The following is a 27,958-nucleotide window of genomic DNA, read 5'->3' on the forward strand; positions in this document are numbered from 1 at the left end:
CTTCTTTTCCTTCTACTTCTTCTAGGCAGGACAGGGCTGCTTGCTGATCTCTTGCCCAGTTTTGCTGTGGAGATTATGCCAGGTATTCGGTCATTTAATTCTTTATTTGCTTGATTTGCTGTTATTCCATCTGTCTTGCTTCTGCATTAGTCGCTAATTGCTTCTTTACTTTATTGCCACATTTGTCTACATGTCTCTGATCTTTTCCGGGATTAACTAAACCCATTGGAAGGGCTTTTAAATTGCATTCCTTCTGTTACTAGGCCTTAAAAGAATGATGATAATTATAAATAGGCTGAGATGGCAACCCAGTCCTTCGGTGTCAGGCATGCAGGCTCTTTGGCAATCTCCATGCCCATTTCAGTATTTCAGCTGTACCCATATACCTAAAAGTATTTTTAATAGAATCAGTATTTGTCTGCCTTCCTTATTTCCTAAGTTATATGTTTACCGATTCATTATTGTACAACTGTGTTACTCTGAATTGCCTTTTATAACATCATCAAACTTTTTTTTTCAAACCTTAGGAAAGCTATGTACCCCTCCTCCCTTGAAAAATACACATTTGCAGACCTACATTACTTTGTACACAATTTCAGGGACTTATTAGTCCCTTCGAGTCCCTACGGGTCCACGGACCATATGTGAAGGACATCTGGGACAAATATGCATTTCTGTCTTTTTATGTACCTTCAGTTGAATCCACCAGCCTAGACAAACCAACATCAGTTTGGTCCGCAGTTGAGGGAGGCACAGAGAGAAGCAAGAATGAACTGTGGGGAAGAACATATCTAAACTCAAACAGTAGGAAAAGGGATGATTTAGTCTTGTCTTGGAGGGTTTCTGCCAAAGTTTTAAGAGCTGCCGAACAGCAACAGAGATACAAAATATCCCCAGGTATTGGTTTTTAGCTTAATTCAAATTTTTAAAAACATCCAGAGTCTTCACCATTGAGCTTCACTAATTATTCATCTATGAATTCTAGTCCCTTTCCATAAGGTGGCCAACCCAAACACAGACATTCTTTTTACTGATGTTGCTCCCAAGGACACAAATGTATGCCTCTTTGTAATCCCCTTATCCAGAATTCCCTCAATTTGTAAGCGTTTGTTCATCACAAAAACAATGTTACATTGCAGTGCTTGAAACTAGATGTTACATGTCCCAGTCTCAAGAAAGAGTTACTGTGTTTTTCATATCTGGCCCTATATGGCTAAATTTCCCTCCCTTTGATTCCAAGAATCCTTTCACAGATAATATTATTTTGTTTCTCACATATAACTTTCCAGTCTTATCCTTGACTGCTTGACCCAAGTTGTAGCCACCACTTCATACAGCTCATCTAAACCTAAGAGCTCATATCTATCTCAGGCTACATTACATTATTGTGTTGTTACTAAGGCTTAAGCCAAAGCTTTCTGCTATCGATTGTCCTCGGCATGAATGCTCTCCAGGCCACTCCAGCCAGGCACAAGGCCTTCCCATTCCCGCACTGAAGAGAGGTTGACCTGTTTAATTTGAATGTATTTCAGAAAGATTAGTGAGGAGGGACATTCAGGAAACATGTTGTTTGTTTCCTCTCTGAGGAAATTATGATCTAAACAAAGTCATTTTGTTAACCATTATTATACAACCCATTATTTAATAAAAATATATTCTCAAGCTCCCAGGAATGTCCATTTAATTGAAGGAATATTTAATAATCAAAATCTAAGAAAAACAATGTGAGCTTGAGGTTCATTGTAAAGGGATTTGGGATAGATGGCTTTTAACCAAAATGAATTGCTTTAGTCGTTTTGGCTTTTAAAGGAAAGCATGGCTCTCCCCAGTCTGTCCAGGCTTCCAGGGGGAGGTTGGGTCCTATAGCCAAGTCTCTAAAGTATGATGCTGAGACAAGTCATCTGAGGGCCACAGTCATTTTTATCTAAGTCACTTGCAATTTGTTTCCTTTCTCTTAATCTTTTGGACGGGCAAATGAAATGGAATTCACATTCAGCTTCTGGCAGAGCTGTGAAAGAGGCGGAGTTAACAAACATACCCAGATATACATGTCAGCCTTACCATTTATCCAAGCTCAGAGCCACTTGAGCCCTTGGCTAGGTTGGCTGCCTAGCATGGGCAGCTTCAGTGTGATCAAACCAAACTCACTCTCTGTTCATGGGGACAGTGTCTTCTCTATGGAGACCACGTCTCTAGTTTTCTCTAGCCACGGATTGTTGTCCTGGTATAAACAAAAGGCTTGGATCTCAGCACTGGTGCTGAGTACAGAAAAGGTGTTCTAGGGGCAATCAGCAGGGAAAGCAAGTGAATACATTACATAAGGGGCCTGGAACCACCTAACTATAAACTACATCTAGACTCCTAGACATAGAGACCGTTTCCTCAGGACTTAGACTTTTATAGAGAGGATTAACTTGACAAAAAAAAAAAAAAAAAGCATTCACAGAACCCACCACTTCATAGCCCAGCAGACAAGGTTCTCCCTCCCCCAAGCCACGATTCTTTCAGCTCTGGTCCCATCCTTATTCTGACACTACGGTCAATAGTGTAAAATAAATCCTTTCCCCAGTATAGGACTCTGAAATCCCCACATTGTTTTGTGCCGGTTATTACATGTACCCAATGTAACATAGATAACCTTCTTTCCCTCTTCTCCATTCCCTGGGACTGAGGGTCTGCACTCCTCACTCTCAGAGTTCCTCTTGAGTGTTGGGGCTCTGTCTCCTGTTAAGAGAAGCTTTCTTCCCTAGGTCCCTCCTCCTCTCCCCCTTTCACCAGGAGATGCCAATCAAAGTGCACCCTGCCCTGGAGGTGGGCTGCCTCGAGTGTGGATTTCTTTGTGTATCCTTCCAGAGTGGGTGTTTGTTGGCCTGGTGCTCCTGGGCGTCTTCCTCTTCTTCGTCCTGGTGGGGATCTGCTGGTGCCAGTGCTGCCCTCACAGCTGCTGCTGCTATGTCCGCTGCCCATGCTGCCCAGATTCCTGCTGCTGCCCTCAAGCCTGTGAGTACAGTGACCGCTGGGGAGACAGAGTGATCGAGAGAAATGTCTACCTCTCTACCTGACAGCTGTGTGCACTGGGTTCCTCCTCCACCTCCTGTCCTGCCACCCCCAAGATTGGACATTCCAGACTCTCTTCTGCACTGGGTGCCTCTGGCCTCAGGGATGACCATTCTCATTTGCCTTTTCACCTACATACACCTCTCCACACTTCTTATCCATATCTATCACTCCATGCATTTGGAATTCTCATGGACACTATTGATAAAATGGAAGGGCAGGTTTGGCGTGGTGAGGTTGTGGGGTAAGACTGTTCCCTCTCCCTGGGGCATTCAAACTAGAGGAAACCTTCTCTGGTCATTCCCTTCCCAAGCAGAGAACCTCCTTTTTATATAAGAAGAGTGTGCAAACTGTGGCCTTTGGGCACCCACCCAGCCACAGATTTGTTTTATTTACTCCCATGATGACATGGGCCACAATAGGGCCTAGTTCTTATTTGAGGATTCACAATTTTTACCTTACTGGCCAAGCCCATATAGACATTAAGTTTGGTACCCCTCCCATAAACCAAACACATCTTGAAAGAGAGAGGCACACCAGGTATGTTTAGTGTCTTCAGGAATAAAGCAGTTTCTAGAAGACTCAGGTTATTTGCTCTGCTTTTGAAGTCACAGAGCAAGGACTATGTGCAAGCCCATTACTTGCTTTCCTTCTCAAGAGAAGGTTCAGGATCCTCCTTGAAGCAGCCCTGTGCAGTCCCTGTGCTAGGCTGCCTCCAGAGGGGCTGAGGCAGCCTCCAGACAGTGTGGGTAAGAGTGGGCTGCTGCCATCACTGGGGATGCTGCTGTCACAGCTCCCAGAACCACTTAATTACTTAGTTGCCAGGTACTAAACATTGTAATTCCTTTTGTTGTTGCCGTTTGGTGGAGCTGGAGAGTCCAAGGGAATGGGGGAGAGTGATTCCGATGAATCAGTTCAGTTCTAGAAGAACAAATGCTCACACATGCACATACACACATCCAGGAGCTCCCTGAAGTGCATCCTCAGGGATTTTTGGTGTGAGGGTTGTGGAGGGTGGGACGACATAATCTCTCTTGCTCTTGATCTCCCTCCACAGTGTATGAAGCAGGGAAAGCAGCAAAGGCCGGGTACCCTCCCTCTGTCTCCGGTGTCCCCGGCCCTTACTCCATCCCCTCTGTCCCTTTGGGAGGAGCCCCCTCATCTGGCATGCTGATGGACAAGCCGCATCCACCTCCCTTGGCACCAAGTGACTCCACTGGAGGAAGCCACAGTGGTAAATGTAGTTCCAGACTGCCCTGCCCCATGCTTGTCTCGGGCCCCCACAGTGGTTCCTTGTTGTTAAGAACAGTCAGTTCAGTGATGTGTCTTTGGAAAATAGTTTTCTCCGTTCCAGAAATGGGATCCTTCCAGCTATGTCAGATATCTTTTAGGGTACATGTCATGCTTTCCAAGGGCTGCAGGACATTGCTGACCCCTGCCTCCTCCCTAGACTCCTCAATTACTAGAACTGTAAGAAAAGAGACAAGGTAGCCCTTGAAGGTTCATTATTCAGTTAGCAAATAGTTGTTCATCCCTACCTACAGGAGTCCGCTACTACTGTGATGGCCTGCAAGAAGTGTAGGACGTGGTTTCTCTGACAAGCAGCATGGCCTGGTCAGGGAGAGAATGGACCTTTATTAGGATAATCAGATGCTAAAGAGTATGCTAAAGACAATGAAAGAACTGGACTGGTCACAAAATCTTCAGGGAGGAGGTGAAATTTGAGCTGAGCCTAGAGGAATGAATAGGATATAGGAAAGCACATTCAGGGGCCGCTGAGCACCCCAAGTGGGAAGGTCAGCATGATGAAATCCCAGAGCTGGGAGAACACAGTGTGAGTACGTGACAGTGTCCAATTTGTCAGATTGACTGGAAGAAGGTAGAAGGATATGATGAAGCCAGATTGGGGAGGGCCTTGAAACCCCTCCAGAAGATCTGGGGCTTGGTGTGAGAGCCACTGTGGGCAGGCTCCTGAGGGCAGAGGTGGCACCATGACAAAGGGAGTGGCAAGTGGGAGACAGTAGAGCCAGAGACCATGAGCTAAGGTGTGGTTGAAGTGGTTGAGATATGTGAGCATCTAAATTATGATGGAGACAATGGGAGTGAAATATGTGGGTAAAGCTGAGAGACACTTTGAAAGAAATAATGAGATATTGGGGAATGAAGGAAAAGGAGGCTTCAGGATGACCCCAAGTTGTCTAGATCATAGATCATAGATGTAATTGAAATAAGTCGTAAGGAGAGCTGATTTAGCTGAAGGTTAGCCCCATTTGAGGCACTATAAATTTGTGGTTATAGTCAGGGGTAGGTAGGAGGTATAGGTGGAGGGGCAGAGTAGGGTGGAGAGGTGAAAGGGCATTAAAATATAGCTCTTCTGGAGGCACTTGAACAGGATTACAGGGTAGTGAAGGTTGGAAGTGTATGTGCTATAGATTTAGAACGTGATTTTTAAATCCCTAGATGTAGATGAGCTGCTGGGGTTGGTAAAACAGACATTTCTTCCCTGGAGGTATCTGGACTGCCTCCACTGTGAAGTGGGGAAGGGTATCTAGCCCACCTAATGAGCTGCCAGTGCCTGATTGTAGAATGAGTGGCTATCCTCAGTGGGTAATTAGGATTTGTATTTTTCTCGCCCAGGAGCTATTAGTAGAATTCTGACATCTGATACAGAATGAGTCACAGACTGAGAAGTAAAAGTTAATGATCAGTGACACACAGGGAATTAGAGAAATAAAGATGATATAGTCCATTTCCATGAAAGATGAAGTGGGCAAAAGAGACATTAGTGGAACTTATCTCATACTCTTTATTTGTCTTTTTTCTAATCTTTCTTCTCACCAGAATCCTTTCCCCCTTATTTTTTATTTAATGGATTATCTAATAAAACTGTTCTTATTCATAGAATAGCAAATACTTGCTCTCTCTCATTTTCTATCTTTTTCCAGTTTCTCTTTGTTGCAGTTCAACCATTTTGGTCTCATTCTGCCATACTAACCAATTATAATTAGAAGTGGCATTAAAATAGGAAAATGTTTCACATAACAAGAAATGTCAAGGTAAGGTAGTTCCAGGGTTGGTTAACAGAACAGTTCAGGTGGCAGCCCCGAAGGACCTAGTTCCTTCTGTCTTTTCTTCTGTTATCCTGAGCACATCCCCTGTCCTCCTCAGCTGGCTTACCTCATGATCTCTTGATGACTGCATAGTTCCAGGTAATTAAGCAAATTCAGAGATTGAAAATGGTATTCTCTTCCTTGTACCACTTTTTTCAAGAGTGAGAAAAACTTTTCCAGCAGACTTTCCCTTTTAGTTTTATCAGCAAGAATTGGGCTCATGCCCATTCACAAACAAAATTGGCTTGAACTACTCAAGACGCACCTCTTAGGCCTAAACAACTATTTACTTTGGAAGTGAACAAAATCATGGTTCTGTTAGCAAGGAAAAAGAGGAAGGGTGGCAATCAGTGTCACCGCAGCTAGTCTGGCCCATGCTGTCATGGTCTGGTTGGTGGAGCCAGGACAGACTTCTTCATGATCCTCACCAGGCATGCTTCTGTACTCATGGTCCCATGGGGAGTGTTAGTAATGGTGTTTGGCTACTCCTCCTTTAGCAAAGGTGGCTTATGCCAGTGTTCCATGTAGATTATTCTTTAAAGAACATTAAAAATGTTAAGAAATGTTAATTTACAAAAATGTCAATTTAGCCTATTTTATATTTATGTACTACTTCAATTTTAGGGTAATTATTTCACAACAGTAATTTTTCAGATTACATTTGTACACAATAGTCTTTTGAACACTGTGTGGTTGAAAAGGGCATCTTTGATGAACTATATATAGTATAGCCAGTTGGTTCCTGAACGGAAGAGGTAAGAGGCACTCTAGTTCCTTCTCCCATTCTTCATGGCAGCTACTTGAGACCTTGTTACCAAGCAAGAAGACTGCCTGCTCCTGTGCTGCTCTGGGTCCATCCCTTTGAGCTTTGTCAAGGCTCTCTCTGTGTTGAATACCCACACTCCACCCTGTTCCCACCTCACATCTCCATTCTTTTCGTCTTTAGTGACTCCTTCCTGTCAGAATTCAAAATATGCTAAAGTCTCTCCCATTAAAATACAACAATTCACAAAAATCCTGTGGTCCTCAGATGTTGCTTTCCTGTCCCTTTACTCTTCTTCACAGCCAAACTCCTTGAAAGAGTTTTGAATATTAAATGTTTCCTTTCCCTCTGTTCTCACCAACTCCCCGGCTCCCTTCCATCTTGCTATTGCTTTCACCATTCCAGAAACCAGCTCTTGCTAAGATTGTCTGATTGCTAAATTTAATGGATGCTTTTCAATCATTACCTCCCTTGACTTCTCAAAAGCATTTGCCACTCTGAGGCACTCATCTTTCTTTGCCTTTCTCAGCATTGCACTTTGTAATTTTTCTTACCTATCTCCGTGTATGCTGGGTGTTCTTCCACTGTGCATCCTCCAGATGTTCCTGCTTTGTTTGAGGTCCTCTCCCTGGGAAACCTTATTCACTCCTGTGGCTTCAGTCATCATCTATATGCTGATGACTTCTGATCATTATCTCCAGCCTCTCTTTTGCTCCTTAATACTGTATATCCAGCTGTCTTCTGGACATCTCCACCTGGGTGTTTTGCAGGCATTTCAACCTCAGCCCCTAGGAAATTGAATTAATCTGCTGCTTCTTCACTTCGAACCAGCTTCTACATATCTTATCTCAGTGGATGGCATTGTTGTCCACCTTTTAGCCCAAACCAGAAGCAGAGACTTCATCCTTATCCCTTCCTTCTCCCGCACTTCCCTCATCCAATTGGTCACCAAGTCCTTTAGATTGTAACTCAAAATAACCTTGAGTTGGTTTCCTTTCCTCCATCTCTACTGAAACTGTCCTAGTCCTTGCTGCCATTACCTCCCACCTTGCTTAACACAATCATCTCCCACCTGGTCCTTCCACATCTACTCTGCTTTGCTCTAATCCATTTTGTTTCCACATCTACCTGTCCTCCACCCATTCTTCATGCAAAAGAATTGAGTAGGCAAGTAGGGTTTTGAAATGTCATTTTCAAAATTAATAAGGATGTGTATCTATATATATGCCTACTGTATGTATACAGAGAATATGCAAATTGTAAGAATCACTTCTCCCACAGCTGAGCTGCTGTCACCTTGGGGGTGGAATCTGGCAGCTGTTCCATCATCCATAAACAGCTTTACTTAGCTTATTAAGATAGGACAGGAAGAACAAGGCTATATCCATGAGTATCTGCCTCAGAGACTTCTTTTGCAAGTTTTACAAGTTGGATTTTGGCTGTAATGGGGAAATTAGCTGAAAACTACCTAAGCCTTAATTGGGTCAAAAGTATCAGCAAAAATCCTTTAACAATAAGAATTTTTAAAATTATAGTTTGGCATCAAAGTGAATATCCCAATATCCCCTCTCCAGTAAAATTGAAGTTGGCAAGGCTAATAAATTAGAGAAGGTGAAGTATGAAGAGCCACAGCAACCAAATGACTTGGGCCAGACTGAACTTGAAAACAGATAAATCATCCATCGATCTTAAATTGAAACATCACTGGGGAAAAGTCATTTTCCAAATATGCTGAACTTTGGCCAATAGTCTAGGACATTTCTTATTAAAACATCACCATATGTCCCAGAGAGTTCTGTGATCTTCAGACAAATTACAGATAAAAATCAATTTGACACCATGCTATTTGCTTTCAAATCAAGAAACATTTAATGAATGCCAACAAATTTTACCTGCCCTCAAGGAATTTACAGTCTACCAGGTGGTCGCTGGGGCTTGTAAGTGGAAATAAAATGAGTAAGTAATACAAGGCAGTATATTATAAGATTGATCCATAATGCCAGCTCAGAAAGGAAAATCTCATCCTTGGAGAGTAGGGACCAGGAAAGGTTTTCTGGTGTTTCATATGTTCCTCAGAATATATGTGACATAGAGCCAGATTCTACCAGGATCAGAGAATAGTTTAGTGTATTTGAACTCGTAGCTTATCATTTTTAAAAAGTCCAATAGCTTTTAAAAGGAGAATTACCCAGGTTTTTAGCTACTGAAACCAAATGGATGATACTCCTAAAGTCAAAAGATCAATACTTTGCTTCTGTCTTTTTTGACAAATTAGAGGAATTTAGATTTCTGAAGTCATGGGCTGCTGTGACAAAGAAGTCAAGGCTGAAAGTATCCGGTACAGTGGAGTCTCTTTATAATGCCAGCACTGAAGGCAAAACTGTCATCTTCATTTGAGGCTATAAATGGTTACTGTAACTTTTCAGGGACATGATAACCTATGCATACACAATCAAATCTGTATCATAATGAGGAGTGTAATTTGTTATAATGACATAGAAAACTATGCTGTAGTCCAAGTGGCAATTAACTGAGGATCCTCCAGCTGCTTCTCAGGGTAGCAACCATCTCTCACCGACCATCTCTCTCTGCCAGGGCACAGCTGGTACATTGTTCCATACAGCGACAACTTTATGGGCCCCCTCCCCCATGACCTCTAGCTCAGTATCACTGAATGTTTACCATAACAGTGCTTCAGAAATTAGAACACCTAGATAAAACCACAGCTCCAGGTAGGGTAGGCCTTTTTCATAATGCCTACAGACATGCTAGTTTTCCTTAAAAACAATTAATAATAATAATAATCATGATACTTACCTAAACTTTTCTACGATCCAAGCCTTTCCCTTCTTGGTCAAAATTCTCCAATAAACCACCCATATGGCCTTATCTGCTATATGTTGTAGTCTCTTATAATATGGTTTCTATTCCCAGTTTCTCCTCATTCATTCACTCATTCCTTCATTCATTACAAACACACATATTTCAAATGTCTACAATGTGCCAGGCTCTATGCTAGGTGCTAAGGATACAGAAGTGAACCTAGTCCTTGCTCTCAGGAAGTTTGCAGTCTAGAGGGGAAAACTCTACTGAAAATGCACTTCTCAAAGAAACCATTAACCCTGCCCCGATTCCCAGGCTGACAGCAATGCAACGAACATTTTTTAAGTTCCCCACTACGTGTAAAGCATGGTTTTAGGCACATGGAGATTCAGAACCATAAGCATTCTTTTCCTTCAAGAATCTTTGGGAAGATTAGACATTTATACAGATAACTTGAAACAAACTAGAATATATTAAGGGCCATAATAAAATTCAAACTGAATGATTTGTAAGTTAGAGGGAGAGACAGAACTTTTCAAGCTATGAGAATCAAAGAAAGCCCTTTGGCTGAGGCAGCATTTGAGCAGCTCCTGATAATGATAGAGAACTCAAAGTGCTCCACTGATTTAGTCTTAGTTGTCCTCTCATCTTTAAGAGATTATTTAAAGGTTGGGAACTATTCATTGCATTTTATAGACATGAAAACTGAGTCATAGATAGGTCACCATTTCTTTGAGGTCCCTCAATAAATAGCACAGCATGCCTGCACCATGCCCAGTTCCCCACTTCCCAGGCCAGTCTCATCCATCAGACATAACTGCCTCCAGAACAGACATAGCAGTTCCATGGGATAATTGCATTTTAATTGAACTGTCTGTACGACTCAGTAAATGCCTCTGTAGAGATGGAAGAATGTTTAGCTTGATAAATAAAATTATTTCTGCTAATCATTGCTTCCACACAAGAGTTATGGATCTAACCTCTGGGAGAAAGTGCCACTAAAAAGTGTGTGCTGAGATTCATTAATTTTTTTTCTAAGTAATTCCACAATTTGAGATGAATGTGGACTGCCCAGTATATTCTCATATAGAAAATCAGTGCACCTGCAAATGGGTGTGTGGGTGACTTCTGTTTTTAGTGCTTGGACTGCAATTAGAGTGCTATGGAATTTTATATTTTAATCTTCCACGTAAATAGCTTGTGTGGGAGGGCTTTGTCCACAGCCAGGGTAACATGGCCAGACACTATACAGCAGGGTTTTCTCTGAATTTACATGCATTCATATGGTTTCTTTATGGTGTTTGCCCCACTTTGGGAACAGGGAATGTTGGAGTTAGGTCACTAGCTTACATCCCATTGAAAAGTCCTGAATAGCTGGAAGATAGGACCATGCTGTGTAGACCATACAACCCATGGCATAGCTAAAGCAGTTCTTACTCTGGGCTTTCCTTCCTTGTTTTTCTCACCTGTCTCTTCTCACTGCCTCTCTTCCTAGACTCTAGAGAGGCAAGATGCCCAAATATGGTTAAGCTTCCATCAGACTACATGGTTCCAGCCCTGGCACTGCTAAATTTTTCCTGGGCAAGTTATGAAACCCCTCTGACCCAAAATTTCCTCAAACAAAATATGGCTGATAACAGTACTGTTTTAGGTGATTCTGAGGAACAAATGTCCATGTAAAGCATTCAGCACAGTACCTAGCACATTTTCAGTGCCCAGTAAGTACTGACTAATTACCATTATTTTTCAGTACCCATCCCATCATTCCCTTCTCTCTTTCATTTTTTCCTCTTTCTCTTATCCGTGCATTAGGCCCACTGGTATCTATCACTCTTGGGGCTGGTATTGGGCTAGACTGATACTTAAGTGATGTGGGGCTTAAACAGCCTTTGTCTCTGACAATATGCGTGACAGAGATGTAGGAGATGTTGTTCTCTCTCCTACTTTAGTTTTGTTTTTTATTAAGCCCTGAAAATAACAGCTGCTTGTAACCACATCGCAGCAGGTCAAATTAATTGTGTCTAAAACACAGTATTCCTTCTCCTAAAAGGAAAATGCTAAAGAAATAAAATGGAACCATAATTAAAAATCCACAGTTTGAATTTTGTTTTGTACTACTATGTATATGGTCTAGAAATTAATATTAGCTGTTATACACAACTCAGTTTAAGGAACTTTTGCACTATCTCCTAGGTAACTCAAAGTTTTCAGGCCAACTTTGTCAAGGTCCTTGATGTTTGAGTATCTGTAAGTTACCTGTGATCCCACAAAGTGAAGGTGGGATCCTCAGACGCTAGAGTGACGCATGTCCTCAGTCTAGAAATTGGTCTTTTTTTAGTGTGAATATGCTCCTCCAATGGAATGCAAAAGCGTTGAGAAGATGAGCGCTAAGTGGAGCTGTAGGAGGTCAAAAGATAGGAAGCAGAGGTTAACAAATGACTAAAAATAGACTGTAATGGAATTTTGTCGTTGACCTTTAGGTCCTCCATTCCAGTGGCGCCATCTGATAAAGGAGATCACAGATATGGTCCCATATGTATAAATATAGATTGTTATTTCTGGGTGATTTCAAAAAGAGTTGTTATAATTGGAAACCCTATTTTCTACTTGGTAAAATAAATGGAGGCCTCCTTCTCCTGATATTTTCCTTTTTCAGCTCACCTTCTTGTGCTTTTCTCAACAGTTCGCAAAGGTTACCGGATCCAGGCTGACAAAGAGAGAGACTCCATGAAGGTCCTGTACTATGTTGAGAAGGAGCTGGCTCAGTTTGATCCAGCCAGAAGGATGAGAGGCAGATGTGAGCATCTGTTAGTTTTCTGTGATCTGTGCATTATGCAGGAGTTAGTATGTAAAGGGGATTTGGGGGTCACCAAACTTAGGCAGCCCTGAGCTGGCAGGCTTAGAATTAGCAGGGGTGCTGGTGACACTGCTGAAGAAAGTAGCTCTCAGTACACACAGGGAAAATAAAGGTCTTCTGGTGTGAAGAGTAGAGCAATTCGGTAGCATCTTGGTTTACGTTGGTTCTCTCCAAGGGGCAGTCAGTATTTCTGGGGCTGTGTTATCCAGGCCCCATGGAGAGAACCAACATACTTTCTTTGAATATATTTTAAAGGGAGTAGAAGGGAAAGACTAATAAAGCATTCCAAATAGTGTTTCCCTTCTACTCCCTTTAAAATATATTCAAAGTAATGTCTTAAGATGTGGAAGCTTAAGTATCAGTTTTTTCCAACGTGAAGGGCGCTAGCCTTGAACAATACAACCACCAACTCGCTGCATGGAGGCCTCCTGAAAGTGAAAGAACAAGTCTGGCACATGAATCTGGAAAAAAAGAGGTCGTTGCTCCTCAAAGATGCCAGACAACAGAGATTAAGGGGCAAGCAAAGAGGCTGATCCTCTTGTCAAAAGAACTTTTTGAATACTAAGTCTGAGGTGGCTGGGCCCCAACCCTTAACTCACCCCTAGCCCTTGGATACTTTGCAGCTGACACAGCTGATTCTTGGGGCGGATTCCAACTTATGTATCATGGGAGGTAACACAGGGCAGGTCCCACATGGACACGCTCATTATCAGAGGGTGCTAGTGGGTGTGGAAGTGAGGTCATTACGCTGTCTCTTTACCCTCCTCTTCTTGGAACTAACGAGAGACTTGACGGAATTGTTGGGGAAACAGTCCCAGACTAGAGGAGCTTTATTCAGATTAAGGACAACATATTCCACCCAGTTTGCAATTCTAAATTCATCCTGTCTGCGTTGTATCCATTGCTGTATCCTCCCACCACACCGACTATAAAAAGACCATTTCCAGATTGGAATGTCAGGAATGCAGATGTCACTGCACTTGACAAGCTAGTTGTAACAATGTTGTCATGGATCCCTGTAAGGGGCCAGAGACAGAGTGAGTCAGGGACCACACAGGAGACTGTGCAGGAAATTTGCGAATTTCACAGCTCAGAGAAAAAGTTAACAGCTAAGGTTAAAACTAAAAGAAGAATTCTGATTTAGGTGATGTCTTCTGTCTCTCTACTTGATTAAAATGGTCTCTAGGGGCTTAATGGTCATAAGGTAATGGACTCTTAGAGTCAAAGGGGGTCTTAGAGATGGCCTAGGTCAACCTTTGTAGTGTGCAGGTGAGGAAACAGAAGCCTAGGGATGCAGTGACACAATTAGGACCAGATTCCAGCTCTTCTGATTCCTAGTCCTGTGCTCTTTCCAGAAGAAACTCTTGGGCAAACTGTGGATGGCTCCATGGCTCCATTCTGTTCAGAGACCACAGCCTTCTAGCTAATAGGACTTTAGAATGCCAGAGCTGGAAGGGACTCTGAGGTTGTTGAATCCGTCCCCTTCACTAAGGTAGAGAGGAAAAGTAACAAGCGCCAGTACTCAGTGCCAGTGCCAGAACTGGAACCCTGATCTCCTGGAACCTGCAAGTTAATATTATAATAACTGCATAGAGATAAAGTAGGAATACTGTTTACTTTGAGAAGTCCTATTCCTGAAGAACATAGTAAACCATGGGCTGGATCATGGAACTGGGCAATCTTGAAATCTCATTATAAAATGGATCCCATGGTTTCAGGTTGGGGCAGGAGAGTAACAGATTCTGTAAGAATTGAGTTTGAGGTCCAGGCTCATGAACTTGCTAGCCAGTATGGTCCTCATTTGCTTTGCCCTTCTAAATGGTGGGGGTTGTTTAGGGGATGTTTTTAGGCTGGGAAGTTCTAGTATAGGGCTCAGCAAACTATATCTCCTGGGCCAAATATATTTCACTTCCTTTTTTTTTTTTTTTTTTGAGACAAGGTCTTGCTCTGTCACCCAGGCTGGAGTGCAGTGGTATAAACACAGCTCACCGCAGCCTCAACTTCCTGGGCTCAAGGGATCCTTCCACCTGAGCCTCCCCAGTAGCTGGGACCACAGGCATGTGCCACCATGCACAACTAATTTTTTTATTTTTTATAAAGATGAAGATCTTGCCATGTTGCCCAGGCTGGTCTCAAACTCCTGGGCTCAAGCAGTCCTCCCTCACTGGTCTCAGAAAGTGCTGGGGTTATGGGCATGAGCCACCATGCCCAGCCCCACTTCCTATTTTTATAAATAAAGGTTTATTGGAACACAGCCATGCCAATTCACTTATGTTGCATCTATGACTGCTTTCATGCTGCAGTGGCAGAATTGAATAGTTGTGCCAATATGGCTTGCAAAACCTAAAATATTTACTCTCTGGCCCTTTACAAAACGAAGTTTGCTTACCCCTATCCTAGAGTTACATTATGGATGTCTGTGAGATGGGGGCAGGTCGATGTTTGTGTTCAACTTGGCAGAAATTTTAGCACAATATACAACTTAGACAATCCATCACTGTGAATAGTGAAACATAGATCGTCCTCATTATCTAGATAAATAAAAAAAGTCAAGTATTCCCTGAAGTTTAAGGAAAGTTCTGAGCCAACAATGCTATTTTTCAGTAGGCTCATTTGGTGCATTTTAAAGGCCTCTTCTGTGTGATCCCTGGGATATTGGAATTCATGGGGATCATGAGAAAGGGAAAGTTCTAGATTTTATTAATCAATAGTATCTGAGTTATTTTCCTTAAAATAGGCATAGTCCCTTCTTTTTAGATGGAAGAAAAGGTTAAAAATTAAATTATAATTAAAAATCAACTGATTGCATGATAAAATTGAATGGCATTCATGGTAAACACTGTGTCCCTGGTGAAACAGAACTAGGAGGCTGTGTTGGGAGACCCTCCCTCATCTTTGTGCAAAAATCCCCTGTTCCTCCAAGGACTCTTGGGGATAGCGAGGGGAGCAAATAGAGGGAATCTGAGACACATATTTCCACATCTTATCTTGGCCCACCTCTCACTCAACAGCTAGGCCTGAAATTTAGTAAATGTTGTTTTTGATAATATTTTGAAGTTCTAATTAAAGGACTTTGGAAAACCAATGGATTCAGTTACATTGCAAATAGATTCACTAGATTTATTTTTTAAGTAGAATGAAATTCAATACATTTCAAAGTTTTATAAGTAAATAGTTGAGTTTTTGTTTATTTTTTCCTTTCCAGACTGTGATTCTGGTCCTTGTTCACAAGTGCTTTTGCAAAAAGCTACTTAGGCCACTTTAGGAAATTAGAAAGCTGTGACTAGATACCCCCACTTGTATTTTTGGGCTGGGGCCAGAGTATAAGTAGAGGCCCACAGGTATAAGTACAGCACACCCTCCTTTTCTTCCCATACTTCCACAATGCTGGCCTAGCCACTCATGGACACATACCCCTGGAAAACTTTTTTGGGATGGGGAAGAGGTCTGTCCAAGTGCTGGAAGTGAAGTAGGCTTGGTGCTACTTGAGCAGGATCTTCCAGGTTCCTAGATGAGCATGGGCTAAGGCAGGGGGTATATGGATACTAGGTACAGGTTTCCCCTTGACTATTCAACTATTCTGTGGACTTCCTGCTCTGTGGGGAGGGGCACAGCCAAAGGAGGCCAGAATGCGGTGCCTCTACAGCATATGGCGGTACTGGCTCTGAAGGTCCATCTTAGGACTGGGCCAGCAGTAAGGAAGATGCTGCGATCTCTGGCTTCTGTCTCTCTTTTTCTGTTTTTGGCTTAACATGTCTAGGATCAACACAGCTCATCACAGAATTATAAAGGAAGAAGAAAACATTTGAACAAGGATGATGATGTACTAGGAGGAGGCCAGCAACAGAGATCCTGAGTTCTGGAAAGCCTGCCTTAGGTGCAACAATAACAAACTTGTTCTCCTATTCCAAGAACAGAGCATGTAGGAACCTCCCTCTCTGTAAGCAAGTAGGCTTCAAACTGGAGCCAATTCCTGCTGAGCTAAGAATACAAACACCACTCAGGAATGAGGCAGGAGTTTCCTGGAGCCTAGGGTCTCAGCCCTTAACAGGATTCTCTTCCTGTCTAAAACAGAGTAACACATAGAAAGCTCTATCATGCCTGATTTTGTCCCTGCAGATAACAACACCATCTCAGAATTCAGCTCCCTACATGAGGAGGACAGCAATTTCCGCCAGTCTTTCCATCAGATGAGAAGCAAGCAGTTCCCTGTGTCTGGGGACTTGGAGAGCAATCCTGACTATTGGTCAGGTGTCATGGGAGGCAGCAGTGGGGCAAGCCACGGGCCCTCAGCCATGGAGTATAACAAAGAGGATCGAGAGAGCTTCAGGCACAGGTGATGGCTGTGAGGGGCAGGTCTGGTCGGTGTGAGGGGGCAGGAGCTGGAAGGCAGGGTAGATTGGAGGCAAGGAAGATGCCATCCAGTAGCATCTCTGTCTCCCATTCCAGTTTATCCTGACACATCTCTCTTTCTACAGGATATTGAACATCTCACATTTGTCAAGACAGGGAACACTTGTGACAACATGTGTAGAAGTAATTATTCAAGACCTTTGAAATGGGTCCCCTAGACCCTTTAATGAACATTAATATATCTCTGCCCTTCTCATATATTTTATCCTATAACCTCTAAAAAATCCCACCCATCAGCTCCATTTTTTTTTTTTTTTTTTTCGGTAAAGACAGGGTTTTGCCATGTTGCCCAGACTGGTCTTGAACTCCTGAGCTCAAGCGATCCACCCACCTTGGCCTCCCAAAGTGCTGAGATTACAGGCGTGAGCCATCATGCCTGGCCATCTCCCTCATTTTTTGATCATTTAGTATATGAAAGGTAAAATGCCAAACACTTCTCTTACATTTAATTCTCATAACTCTAAAGGGCAGCTACTATTAATGTCCCTATTTTAAGCTGGGAAAATGGAAACTTCTAGGTGCTAAGGCACTTATCCAGGTGATGTGGCCTCCCACAACAATCGTGGGAGGCTAAGATTTGCTATTCCCCCTAAATAGCACCTTCACCACTCATCTGTCCTTTACCTTAAAAGACAGTCGACATTGCCTTTCCCTTACAAATTGCAAGCGTCCTTCTCCCCTCCTGCCCCAGTGGGTAACTTGGCCCTCGGCTCTGAGGGAAGAAAAAGCCTCTCTGTGTGTCACCACACGTTACAGGGACTCCTGGGACCATAACTGTGTGTACTGACACCTGCGCTGGCTTTGAGGGTGGAGACGTGTGGCTGTCAACCAGACGTCACAACATAATGACCAGAAGGCAGCCCCACGGTGTGTCAGTATTCCATAGGATACAGAATATGTTCTATCCACACAACCCCATTTTGATGCGTGGCACACGAGTGGGATAGACTCGGTTGCCCCTACTTGACGTTCTGGGGTGTGAGAGGAGCCTGGAATGCTTCATCCAGCCTGGAGCGGAGCTGAGGCTCAGGCCGAGGTCTCCTGAGCGCGGCCCCAGGAAACGATGGGTGCTCTTGGGAGGTCTACCTCGAGCTTGAGGGAGGGACCGGCCGTCTGACCCCCTCCTCCTCTGCCCGCAGCCAGCCGCGCTCCAAGTCCGAGATGCTGTCGCGGAAGAACTTCGCCACGGGGGTGCCGGCCGTTTCCATGGACGAGCTGGCGGCCTTCGCTGACTCCTATGGCCAGCGGCCCCGCCGGGCCGACGGCAACAGCCACGAGGCGCGGGGCGGGAGCCGCTTCGAGCGTTCGGAGTCGCGGGCGCACAGCGGCTTCTACCAGGACGACTCCCTGGAGGAGTACTACGGCCAGCGCAGCCGCAGCCGCGAGCCCCTGACCGATGCCGACCGCGGCTGGGCCTTCAGCCCCGCGCGCCGCAGACCCGCCGAGGACGCGCACCTGCCGCGGCTGGTGAGCCGCACGCCAGGCACTGCGCCCAAATACGACCACTCGTACCTGGGCAGCGCGCGGGAGCGCCAGGCGCGGCCCGAGGGTGCCAGCCGCGGTGGCAGCCTGGAGACGCCGTCCAAGCGGAGCGCGCAGCTCGGCCCGCGCAGCGCCTCCTACTACGCGTGGTCGCCGCCCGGCACCTACAAGGCCGGCTCGTCGCAGGACGACCAGGAGGACGTGTCCGACGACGCGCTGCCGCCCTACAGCGAGCTGGAGCTGACCCGCGGCCCATCCTACCGCGGCCGCGACCTGCCCTACCACAGCAACTCGGAAAAGAAGAGGAAAAAGGAGCCCGCCAAGAAAACTGTGAGACTGCGTCTGCCTCCCCTCCTCCGAGGGGACTGAGCGGGAGCCGCCAGGCAGGGCGGGCAGTGTCACTGTCTGGCGGCGGGGGAGGTGGCGAGGCGGGAGGGTCCTGCCCGGAGAGGCCGCAGGGGCCTGCCTGGGGAGTTCGTCCGCGAATGCTAGGCTGGGGGCTTTTTCAGACTGACTCTGTCCAGGGCCACATGAAGGAAGGAAGCAAGGACTGGGAGAGTTGAAAAACAGGCAGAAAGTTGAAGGCGTGTAGACGGTTTTACAGGGAGCATTAGGTATTTAACCAACTCAGAAGCGTTTAGCATCAGGGATTCTAGGAGCCATCACCACCACTGGCCTTTAGTGGGCTTCTGAGATCTGTGTGCAGAATCTTCAATGCATCCTTCTATGTACATTCCTCCCCAGCCCTGCTTGGGGCGAGGGTTTGTAACTTGCATCCGATTTCTAAGAATCCACATCCCAGAGAAGGCTAAGAGCCACTGCTGTTTGCAAAGGACAACTCATGTCTGTCCTCTTTTGACGTTTTATTGAGTGTAAACTGTATTGTGCCCGTATATGCGAAGGAAATCCTTCGGTCCCTACCCAGTTCATTGTCTCTTTTGTAAGGGGTCTTATATAGACTTCATTATTTTCAAAATGCCAGGAGCTGCCTACTCCATCCCACAGCCCCAAAATGGGAGCCCTGGACCTCAGAGAAACGTTGGGGGACAGTCACAAATGTCCGCTGTGGGGTACCAAGTGCCTCTGACCCCCATGCTTTGGAGATCACTCTCCAAGCACAACTGCTTCTCCTCCTTCGCATTTACCCTGCCTCCCCACCATTCCGTTTTTTATGAATCCAAGCTGGACGTTTTCTTTAGTGTTTAGTATGGGGAGAAGGAATATGAACAGAAAAAGATTTTGACACAGTTATTAACCCTTCCAAAGGAATTCAGTGTGTTTTATTTTTCCTTAAATAAAAAAATGCAATAACCAAAGTACTGTGAGTAGGGAAGAAACTTTCAGGTGATTTCAGATTTATGGAATACCAACCACACTTGCTGTTGTGGAGCTCTAAACATAGCAGTTATCCTAAAGGGGGTGAGAAGTTATTCTGTGACCATGGAACTAAGCCTATCAGATGTACGCTGGCTTTAGCCTCTGCTGAGGCTTAGCATCAACCATCACAGGTCTAATGAAAGGTTCTGAGAGTCAGGGGTGCCTGGCACCGAACGGGTTGTGGACTCTGCCCAGAGAACCATCTGTTATCTGTTGTTTTCTTTAACTAGCATGTGGCTTAATGTTGGGCTTTTTCTGCTCTTTCCTAGAATGACTTTCCGACCAGGATGTCCCTTGTGGTCTGATGTTGTCAGCATTTCTCTGGATGATGAGAAATCAGACATGGACTACGGGGACAAGACACAAATCCAAGAGCCAGCAGGCCCAGGACCTTCTCTGGCCATCACCTTGGAAGATTTGCTGATCTCTGCTTTGGCAAGGGATGGGAGGCAGCCTTTAAGGGAGGCTGATTTCAAACCTCTGTGCCCATCTAACTAGTTTGAGAAACTTACCAAGAAAGCAAGAATGTGTGAGAATATTCCTGCATACAGAGTTTCTCAACTATAGCATTTATCCTGCCCAACCTCCTTCCTTAACAGAACCAGGACTCCATTTACAATTCTGAAAGAGAGTTAGCTCTGAACTGCTAAACTCCAGAAATTGCCTATGCCTACAATATGTTTTTCTATACCTCCTGTGCTATACTTAGAGACAGAAGAATTTGTTACTACTATTAGAAGAAGGCCTTCTTCTGACAAGGGAAGATAGCTTCAAGTCAAAATATACCTTTTATCCCCATCACTTTCCAGTCACTAGTCAATGACTGTTGTTTCACTAAAATCAAAAGGCCTTTGGTGAGCTCAGTGGCAGTGACCTCTGGGACAATCAAAGAAATGACTTCAATTTGCTGTTCTGAATGACAATTCTTAAGTAGCTAGGACAAAGCAAAAGCGAGTATACCTTTTTGAAAATCTGTCTAAGTGATATTTCCTTTTCCATTCTGAGAACGTAAACTGCTTTTTCCTTTTCTGCTGCACATGTCAATATCTGAGTCTTAGACATTAAGGGCTCTTCTTTTCTTCCCCTCTCCTGGACTTTCCACAGGTTGGTGCCACACACAGAGCCCTGCCTCCCTCTGCACTCTGATTAGATTGTCATTGGATGCCTTGTGATAAATGCTTAAAATACACACATGAAAGAGAAGAGGGAGGAAAGAGGAGAAGGCAGTAATGCATATAGAGAAGAATGAGAAGGAATTTAAAAGGGAAATAACATCATCTCATTATATTTTGAATTTGGACCATTTCACCCACAAACATCACTCAATGTTTTCTGGTTTTGTGCTTCTCTTACCGTTAATTGTTTCTGCCATCCCAGTTCTGCTATTCTAGGATATGGGGGATGTGGAACATACAGCATTTGGCCTGACTAAACTGCCACTATGGCTGCTTTCAAGAGATTAGAGATACTGCTTTCTCAGGAAGGAGTACTTCCTATTCCCACCCTTGCCTAAATGATAGATTTTGCCTAAATCCCAAAGCTAGATCTCTGGATTTTATCGTTTGTGTAGATAGCAAAAATGACCACAAACTCTTTCCTTTTCATCAAGAGGTGCCATCTTTTTTCCAACCCCTTGAATCTGGAGTTGGTTATGTGATTTGATTTAGCCAGTAGCCCAACAAATGTGACACAAGCAGAGACTTGAAAAGTTCTTGTGCATGGGGCTTGTCCTCTTTTGCTGCTCTTGGGAACCTTGCAACTACCACCAGGTGAACAAGCCTGGACTATCCTGCTGCATGACAAAAGAAAAGGGCCCAGTTACCCCTGTCACCCTATCTGACAGCCCATCAACTTTCAGCTGATGCAGACATATGAGTGAGTCCAGGCAATATCAATAGAAGAACTGCCTAGCTGAACCCAGCCCAAATTTCTGATTCCTACTTGAGGCATGAGAATTTGATGCATTCTTTATGCTCATTTCTCTTCAAGAACAAACCTGATTCGTTCTTGTCTGAATGTTCATCCCTGAACCTCTTACTCCATCCAAACTTGTGTTTCTCATAGCCTCCGCTATTGTTGACAGATTTTTATCAAAGCTTTTCACGCTGCACTCTTGTGGGGTACATGTTTGGGTCAAATCAGTGGAGGATAATGCTTGACTCTGCTGTCCCTTAATCCAGCAGTGGTTTCTTCCCTGTCTATGGATCCGTGGACAACCTCTGAAGATCTTCTCTTTACCATCTTTTTGGTCTTCTCCAGAGCCACCCGACTGGAGCTAGACCCTATTCTCGGAGTACCATTCCTCTAGTATCCATTTGTACTTCATGACATTTCCAAAAAAGTCCTGTGTTTGCAATGAAATAAAGTGGCTGGTTGAGGGTCGGAGGGATGAGCTGGTATGTGTCATTGCTTGGAGAATTGACCTACCAAAGGACTTCCCTGTTGCTTTCGCCAGTCCCAGAGAAATCAGGAAAACAGTTGAACCCAGTGCTGGCACTTCCAAGGGCTGGAAGACACAAGCCATAACCATGGTGCTGAGTTTTAGATTTGCTGGTGTCCCTGGCCTCTGAAAGCCTAGGTCTAGCCTGTCTGTTTGGACCCCAGTTCAGATGGAAAAGATGATAAAAAACATTTCTTAGTCACCAGCTTTGGATTTCAACTTGCTCAGGCAATTTTGGAGAATATTGGGTAGCTGTGGTAGCTATTACCGCTTTATACTGAGCACTGTGTCAGGCTTTTCACCACCAAAGAGCCTCATAGCACCAGCTGCAGAGACCAAAAATAATGTTTTTTTTAAAGCTACAGATGTGTGATTTTGGCGAAGGTTGAGGGTAGCAATGGGAAAGAATTAAAGAATTATTAAAATTGGAAACCTGCAATTCTAAAGACAACAAAACTACAGATAGATTGAAAAGTACAAAGAAGGTAGCAGGCTACTGAATTAACCTTGGGAGTTGGAACCACTTTGTCCTTTGTAGAACTGGATAAATCATTCAGACTTCCAGGCTTTCAGTAGAGAGAAAAAGTAGTTGTTTCTGGGTATATGGACAGGAGTTAAGGCTGAGTTGACAAGTCAAAGCTTGCTGTCCTCAGCACCCCTGACTTTCCTCTATGTGTCCTTTTGTTTCTTCTCCCTTGAATAGTGTGTCCTGCATAGGAAATGGTTACATTTGTTAGCTTCTGTCCTAGGTCTTATTGGGGTAAAAAGTAAATCTTGTGTAAGACATAATCTCTGTCCACTAGGACCCCGTAATTTAATAGGGGAAATAAGACATGCTCAAGAAAGGAGATTTTATACATAGAGTATGAAATAGTGCTATGGATAAATTATAATAAAACCAGATATTTAGTTTTTTTGAAAACTTAGAATACTTTGATATTAAAGTGTTGTATGTGTTTGTCCATCATCTTATTTAAACATAGACTCGGTGATCTGAAAAGCCAGTACTCAAAAGTCTGAACTGAAAAGAGGTGAGTTAGGATCGGGAAAGGGTGAGCTGCAGGGGTCCCAGAGGAATGATGCATAAGCTGCTGTGCTTGCCTATGAGTCACTACTGAGTCAGGAACATGCTGGAGGAGGGAGTGTGGATGCAGGTGGCAAGGAGGTGTCCTCTGGTAGATGAGCCGCTTCTCTAGGCCATGCATGGATTCATTAGGAAGTTGGAGACAATGGCCATGGACCTGGTGCATATCAGCTATTCCATCCAAGCACGTTCACAGGGGAGCTCAGCGTGGCTGCTCCTGCGGCTCAGTTCTGCAGCTGTGAGTGCTGCTGCCCATCTTCACCAACACAGGGCAGGTCTCACGGAGATGCTAGGCTTCACATCCCCCTTCTCGTGATCCTCACTGTGCACTTGACATAGGATTAGGCATACTAGATATGGGAAAAGGCTGCCACCCAAACCCAAGGCACCTGACCACATCTGTAAATATTTCTGACTAGTCCACAAAATTTCACATAGGTAGTCTGATTAGATCTTGCCTTTGAGAGAAGCTGAAGTCACAGATACTGTTGTAATTTACCACCACCACCCCAACCCAATTTTTTTTAATAGGTAAAGAAACCATCACTGCCATTAATGAAGTCACAAACCTGTTAGGTCTTTAGACTCCCAACCTCTGGATCTTTTCTGCTGATCAGTGTTTCCCAAAATTGCCTACCCATAAGAATTAACTTGATTGTTGCTGTTAAAAAGGTATTGTTGGACCCTGCCTTGGAGATTGATTGGGTGAGTCTAGAGCCAGAATTCGTATTTTTAATATGCATTCCAGGAGACTCCTGGGATCAGATGCATTTGGAAATTGTTGCCCTAAGTCATACCTCTGGGTACTCCAAACAGCTAGTCCTGAGGCTTCCTTGGGCCTTAGAATTTTTTTCTTCAAATGTCCTGGTGAGGTCCCTCTCAATCCTTTGGGGCTGGCTGTGGTGAGTCACTCAGAAGTCTGGCTGTGACCTGGATGGGCTCACCAGAGTACGCTCATGGTAGTGGGAAAACAGGCAGAGAGAAAGGAGTGTCAGGAGCACTCCCGGAGAGCCTGTTGTAGATATTTCCATTCCCAGAATAGTGATCTATTGTGACAGTCTCAGAACAGACAACAAGAATTACAGGTAATTTTCTCATTCCCTTGATATATTTTTAGCAAAACTTAAATCATGAATAGAAGGAAAAGATGCCATTGGGGAAATGGAAAAACTCAATCATTTTATAAAGCATACAAATTATAAGGATGACTGGCCAATAGCACTTCCGCTTTGGTCTTACCTAAAGTTGGGTAGACAAGAATAATAAAAGTCCTCATTTTATATCCTTCCAAAATCAGATTTAAATGCTGCCAGCATCTTAATGGAAGTCTGAAATTGATTGATAGGATGTAGAAATCCAAATTCACTAAAATAGGGGGCCAGCTACTTAAAGTCCTAGAAGGAAAAAGTGTTTTTTTCTGCCATTATCCTACCTCCTTGTCATCTGGGAAACTGATCTATGAAGCTTGAAGAAGGGGCATTTAACATCAGAGTGGCACAAGGGCAATGTTGAGCTGCTTTAAGCAGCAGCCTGAGCTTTAGCACTATTTGAAGGGGAGAAGGTTAATACTAATAATATTTGTGTTATTTTTATGATATATTACTGTTTACAGAACACTTTCATTTGATCCCAACATCAACTCCTGTGATAGAGTCAGGGCAGATATTGTGGTCTCATTACATAGAATGTAAAACTGAGGTTGAAAAATACTAAGTGACTTGTCTGTAGTCAAATGGTTTTTAAAATTATAAAGCCAGGCCTTCTGACTGTCTTGTCTAGTGTCCTTTCCAATTCCTTAAATACTCATGGGACTGGAATCTGGGTATTCCAGATTCCAGTTTCTCGTCACAGCCAGACATCTGGTGAGGAGAGCCGTAGACTTGATGCTTGTTCATATGTTATGGATGTGGTGAAGCTATGAAGACAGATACTGTTGCTGTTTCATCCGACTAAGCACCATTCCTCAAATGCCAATCTAAGAGGGAGTTGTGGCTTCACTCAAGGAGAGTTTCATTTTCTCTTTTCTTTCTTTCTTTTCTTTCTTTCTTTCTTTCTTTCTTTCTTTCTTTCTTTCTTTCTTTCTTCTTTCTTTCTTTTTTTTTGAGATGGGGTCTTGCTCTGTAGCCCATGATGCAGTGCAGTGCAGTGCAGTGGTGCTATCAGCTCACTGCAGTCTCAAACTCCTGGGCTCAAGCAATCCTCCTCCATCAGCCTCCTAAGTAGGTAGGACTACAGATATGTGCCACCATGTCCAGCTAATTTTTTGTTTGTTTGTTTGTTTGTAGAGATGTGGTCTTGCTATATTTCCCAGGCTTGTCTCAAACTCCTGGCCTCAAGTGATCTTCCCACCTTGGCTGCCTAAGGGGCTGGTATCACAGACATGAGCCACTGAACCCAGCCAAGAGCCTCATTTTCATTAGCTGTGCTGTGAGGGGTAATATGTGCTTCAGGTTTTCTGGGGAATCCTTCTGCAGAGAAGTTTCTGAACAAAACTACAGTTTCATCTGGATTCAGAATTCCAGGCAGAAGCTGCTTAACAGCAAAAATCTGGCATCTTCACTACATTTTAAGATTTTAAGCAGAACTAAGAGGGATCAGATATAGAGAGATAAGGAATGTGAGAAGAAAAAGTATATAGTAGTTTAAATTTTTCTTAGAGTTTCTTGGTGGGGCTGGACATGAAGTAACTAGTCTGACTCATTTCTTCTGGGAAGGCTAAAAGAGACACAAATAGCTTCTCTTTTACCTTGGCTTTAAGGAAAAGCTGTTTTATTAACAAAAGTATTAGACACAACTGCATAAGAAATTTGCTTTGTGAGAATAAAGAACAAGGGAATAGAAGGGTAGGACAGAGAAGGGTGAGAAGTTGGCTTTGTGAGGGCCACCTGTCAGTTGTTTTTGTGCCTTGTTTGTGACATCAAAACTGAAATGTTTGTATTACTGTTGTCCATGACTTTTTTTTTCTGTGTCAGACATACACATTGAATTTGGTTGTAATGTTTTAAACTTAATAAAGAATTCTTACCTACATTTGTTACCAAGAACTCATAATTAACACAACTATGGTTAACCATGATCTGACATTAAATGGCCTCAGCAAGAGAAAAAATCATACGATACATGTCCTCCTCTGATTGTTGTAAGTACGGTAATAGAGGAATACATATTGTGGGGTTACAGAGGGGGCTGGTACTGACAGAGCAAAAGGTATGTTTTTACAGATTGTAATAAGCTAGATAAATTCTGTTGTCACTCTTACTGCTCTCCACAGACTGTAACATTCAGAAGGAGATGAAGGGTAGGAAAGGTGGTTGGATAAGGTGATGGTACCTAGCTCATTTTCAAGATGGGCACAAGCATGTGCCTGCTAGAAATTACACTTGGGGAAGGGAGGAAGGAAGCTATTCGTGGGAGGACAATTTAAGTTCTGTAAAGATTTGAGAAATTCCAGAGCACCATAATTAAGAGGAGGCAATTAAAAACCTTTGTTAGCAAAAGAAGTGATAAATACCTCAGAGAACTATTAATCCGGTTTTGGATGGCTAAGCCCTCTCAAGGGAATTCCAGATTTTAGGGGCCTTGTCAAGCAGAAAATCTGGGCTCAATTTTTTTTCTTTAAGTAGTTAACTTAAAAATGTTAACATGTAGATTTAACTTAAAGACTCTAAAACAGTTTAACTCTGATTACCTCCTTTGTATTATTTTGTGTAATGTTTTAATTCCATCTTGGTTTTTCAGCTTTATAGAATATTTTTGTTTTCATTTATAAAGTATTTATTTAGAATCTCCTACATGTTTTTTCTACACATCTTTTTTTCCCTATATTTCAGCTCTTCCTTTTGAAATCTTTTCTTTCTGAAGAAAGTTTACTTCAGTAATGATTTGTTGGTAGGATACTCATCAGTCTTTGTTGATCTAAAAGTCTTTATTTCATTCTTGTTCCTGAAAGATAATTTCACTGATTATGATTCTAGATTGATAGTTATTTTCTTTCAGGACATTGAAGTTATTATTACACTCCCTTCGGACTTTTATTTTTGTTTTTGAGAAGTCAATTACCAGTTTAATTATCCTTCCTAATCTGTCTTGTCTCTCTGACTGTTTTAAATATTTTTTTGTGTCTAGTGTTCTTTGGTTTAATTGACATGTGACCAGGTGTGGATTTCTTTTTATTTATTCAGATTAGGATTTGTGGTGTTTCCTAAATCCGTGGATTGGATTTCCCATTAAATATGGAAAACTCTCCGCTATTAACACATCAGATATTTTCTCTTCTTTTTAAACTCTCTCTTGAGAATTCCAATTAAGCTTTAGATTTTTTTTCATTCTATGCCCTATGTTGTTTAATCTATGTTTTGTATTTCCTCTCTCTGTGTCTTCTTTTCCCTATTCAGGTAAATTTCTTCAGGTTTATCTTCCAGCTCACTAATTTTCTTTTCAACTAGCTCTAATCTCCTTTCTTTGAATTTTAATTTTAATTAATATATATTTAATTTCTAGGAGTTTAGTTCTTTTTCAAATCTGCATAGTCCCTGTTGATAGTGTCTTGTGG

At 43.2% G+C, this 27,958-nt stretch overlaps 1 protein-coding gene across 3 annotated transcripts in view; it reads left to right on the forward strand.

The window, feature by feature from the left end:
* ILDR2 (immunoglobulin like domain containing receptor 2) overlaps positions 1–24,878 on the forward strand; it is a 74,417-nt gene extending 49,539 nt beyond the window's left edge. For 2 of the 3 annotated variants that reach the window (XM_058443108.1, XM_032161104.2), the window contains exons 4-10: positions 26–82; positions 2,854–3,000; positions 4,115–4,291; positions 12,437–12,550; positions 16,730–16,946; positions 18,163–18,835; positions 20,152–24,878. In XM_058443108.1, coding sequence (XP_058299091.1) covers positions 26–82; positions 2,854–3,000; positions 4,115–4,291; positions 12,437–12,550; positions 16,730–16,946; positions 18,163–18,835; positions 20,152–20,187 — 1,421 coding nt within the window. In that variant the 3' untranslated portion in view covers positions 20,188–24,878. The remainder of the gene's footprint in view (positions 1–25; positions 83–2,853; positions 3,001–4,114; positions 4,292–12,436; positions 12,551–16,729; positions 16,947–18,162; positions 18,836–20,151) is intronic. The other variant, XM_058443109.1, reaches the window with a different exon arrangement.
* Positions 24,879–27,958: the final 3,080 nt, after the last annotated feature.

The sequence above is a fragment of the Hylobates moloch genome, unplaced genomic scaffold, assembly GCF_009828535.3.
Source record: "Hylobates moloch isolate HMO894 unplaced genomic scaffold, HMol_V3 SCAFFOLD_8, whole genome shotgun sequence".
Lineage (NCBI taxonomy): Eukaryota > Metazoa > Chordata > Mammalia > Primates > Hylobatidae > Hylobates > Hylobates moloch.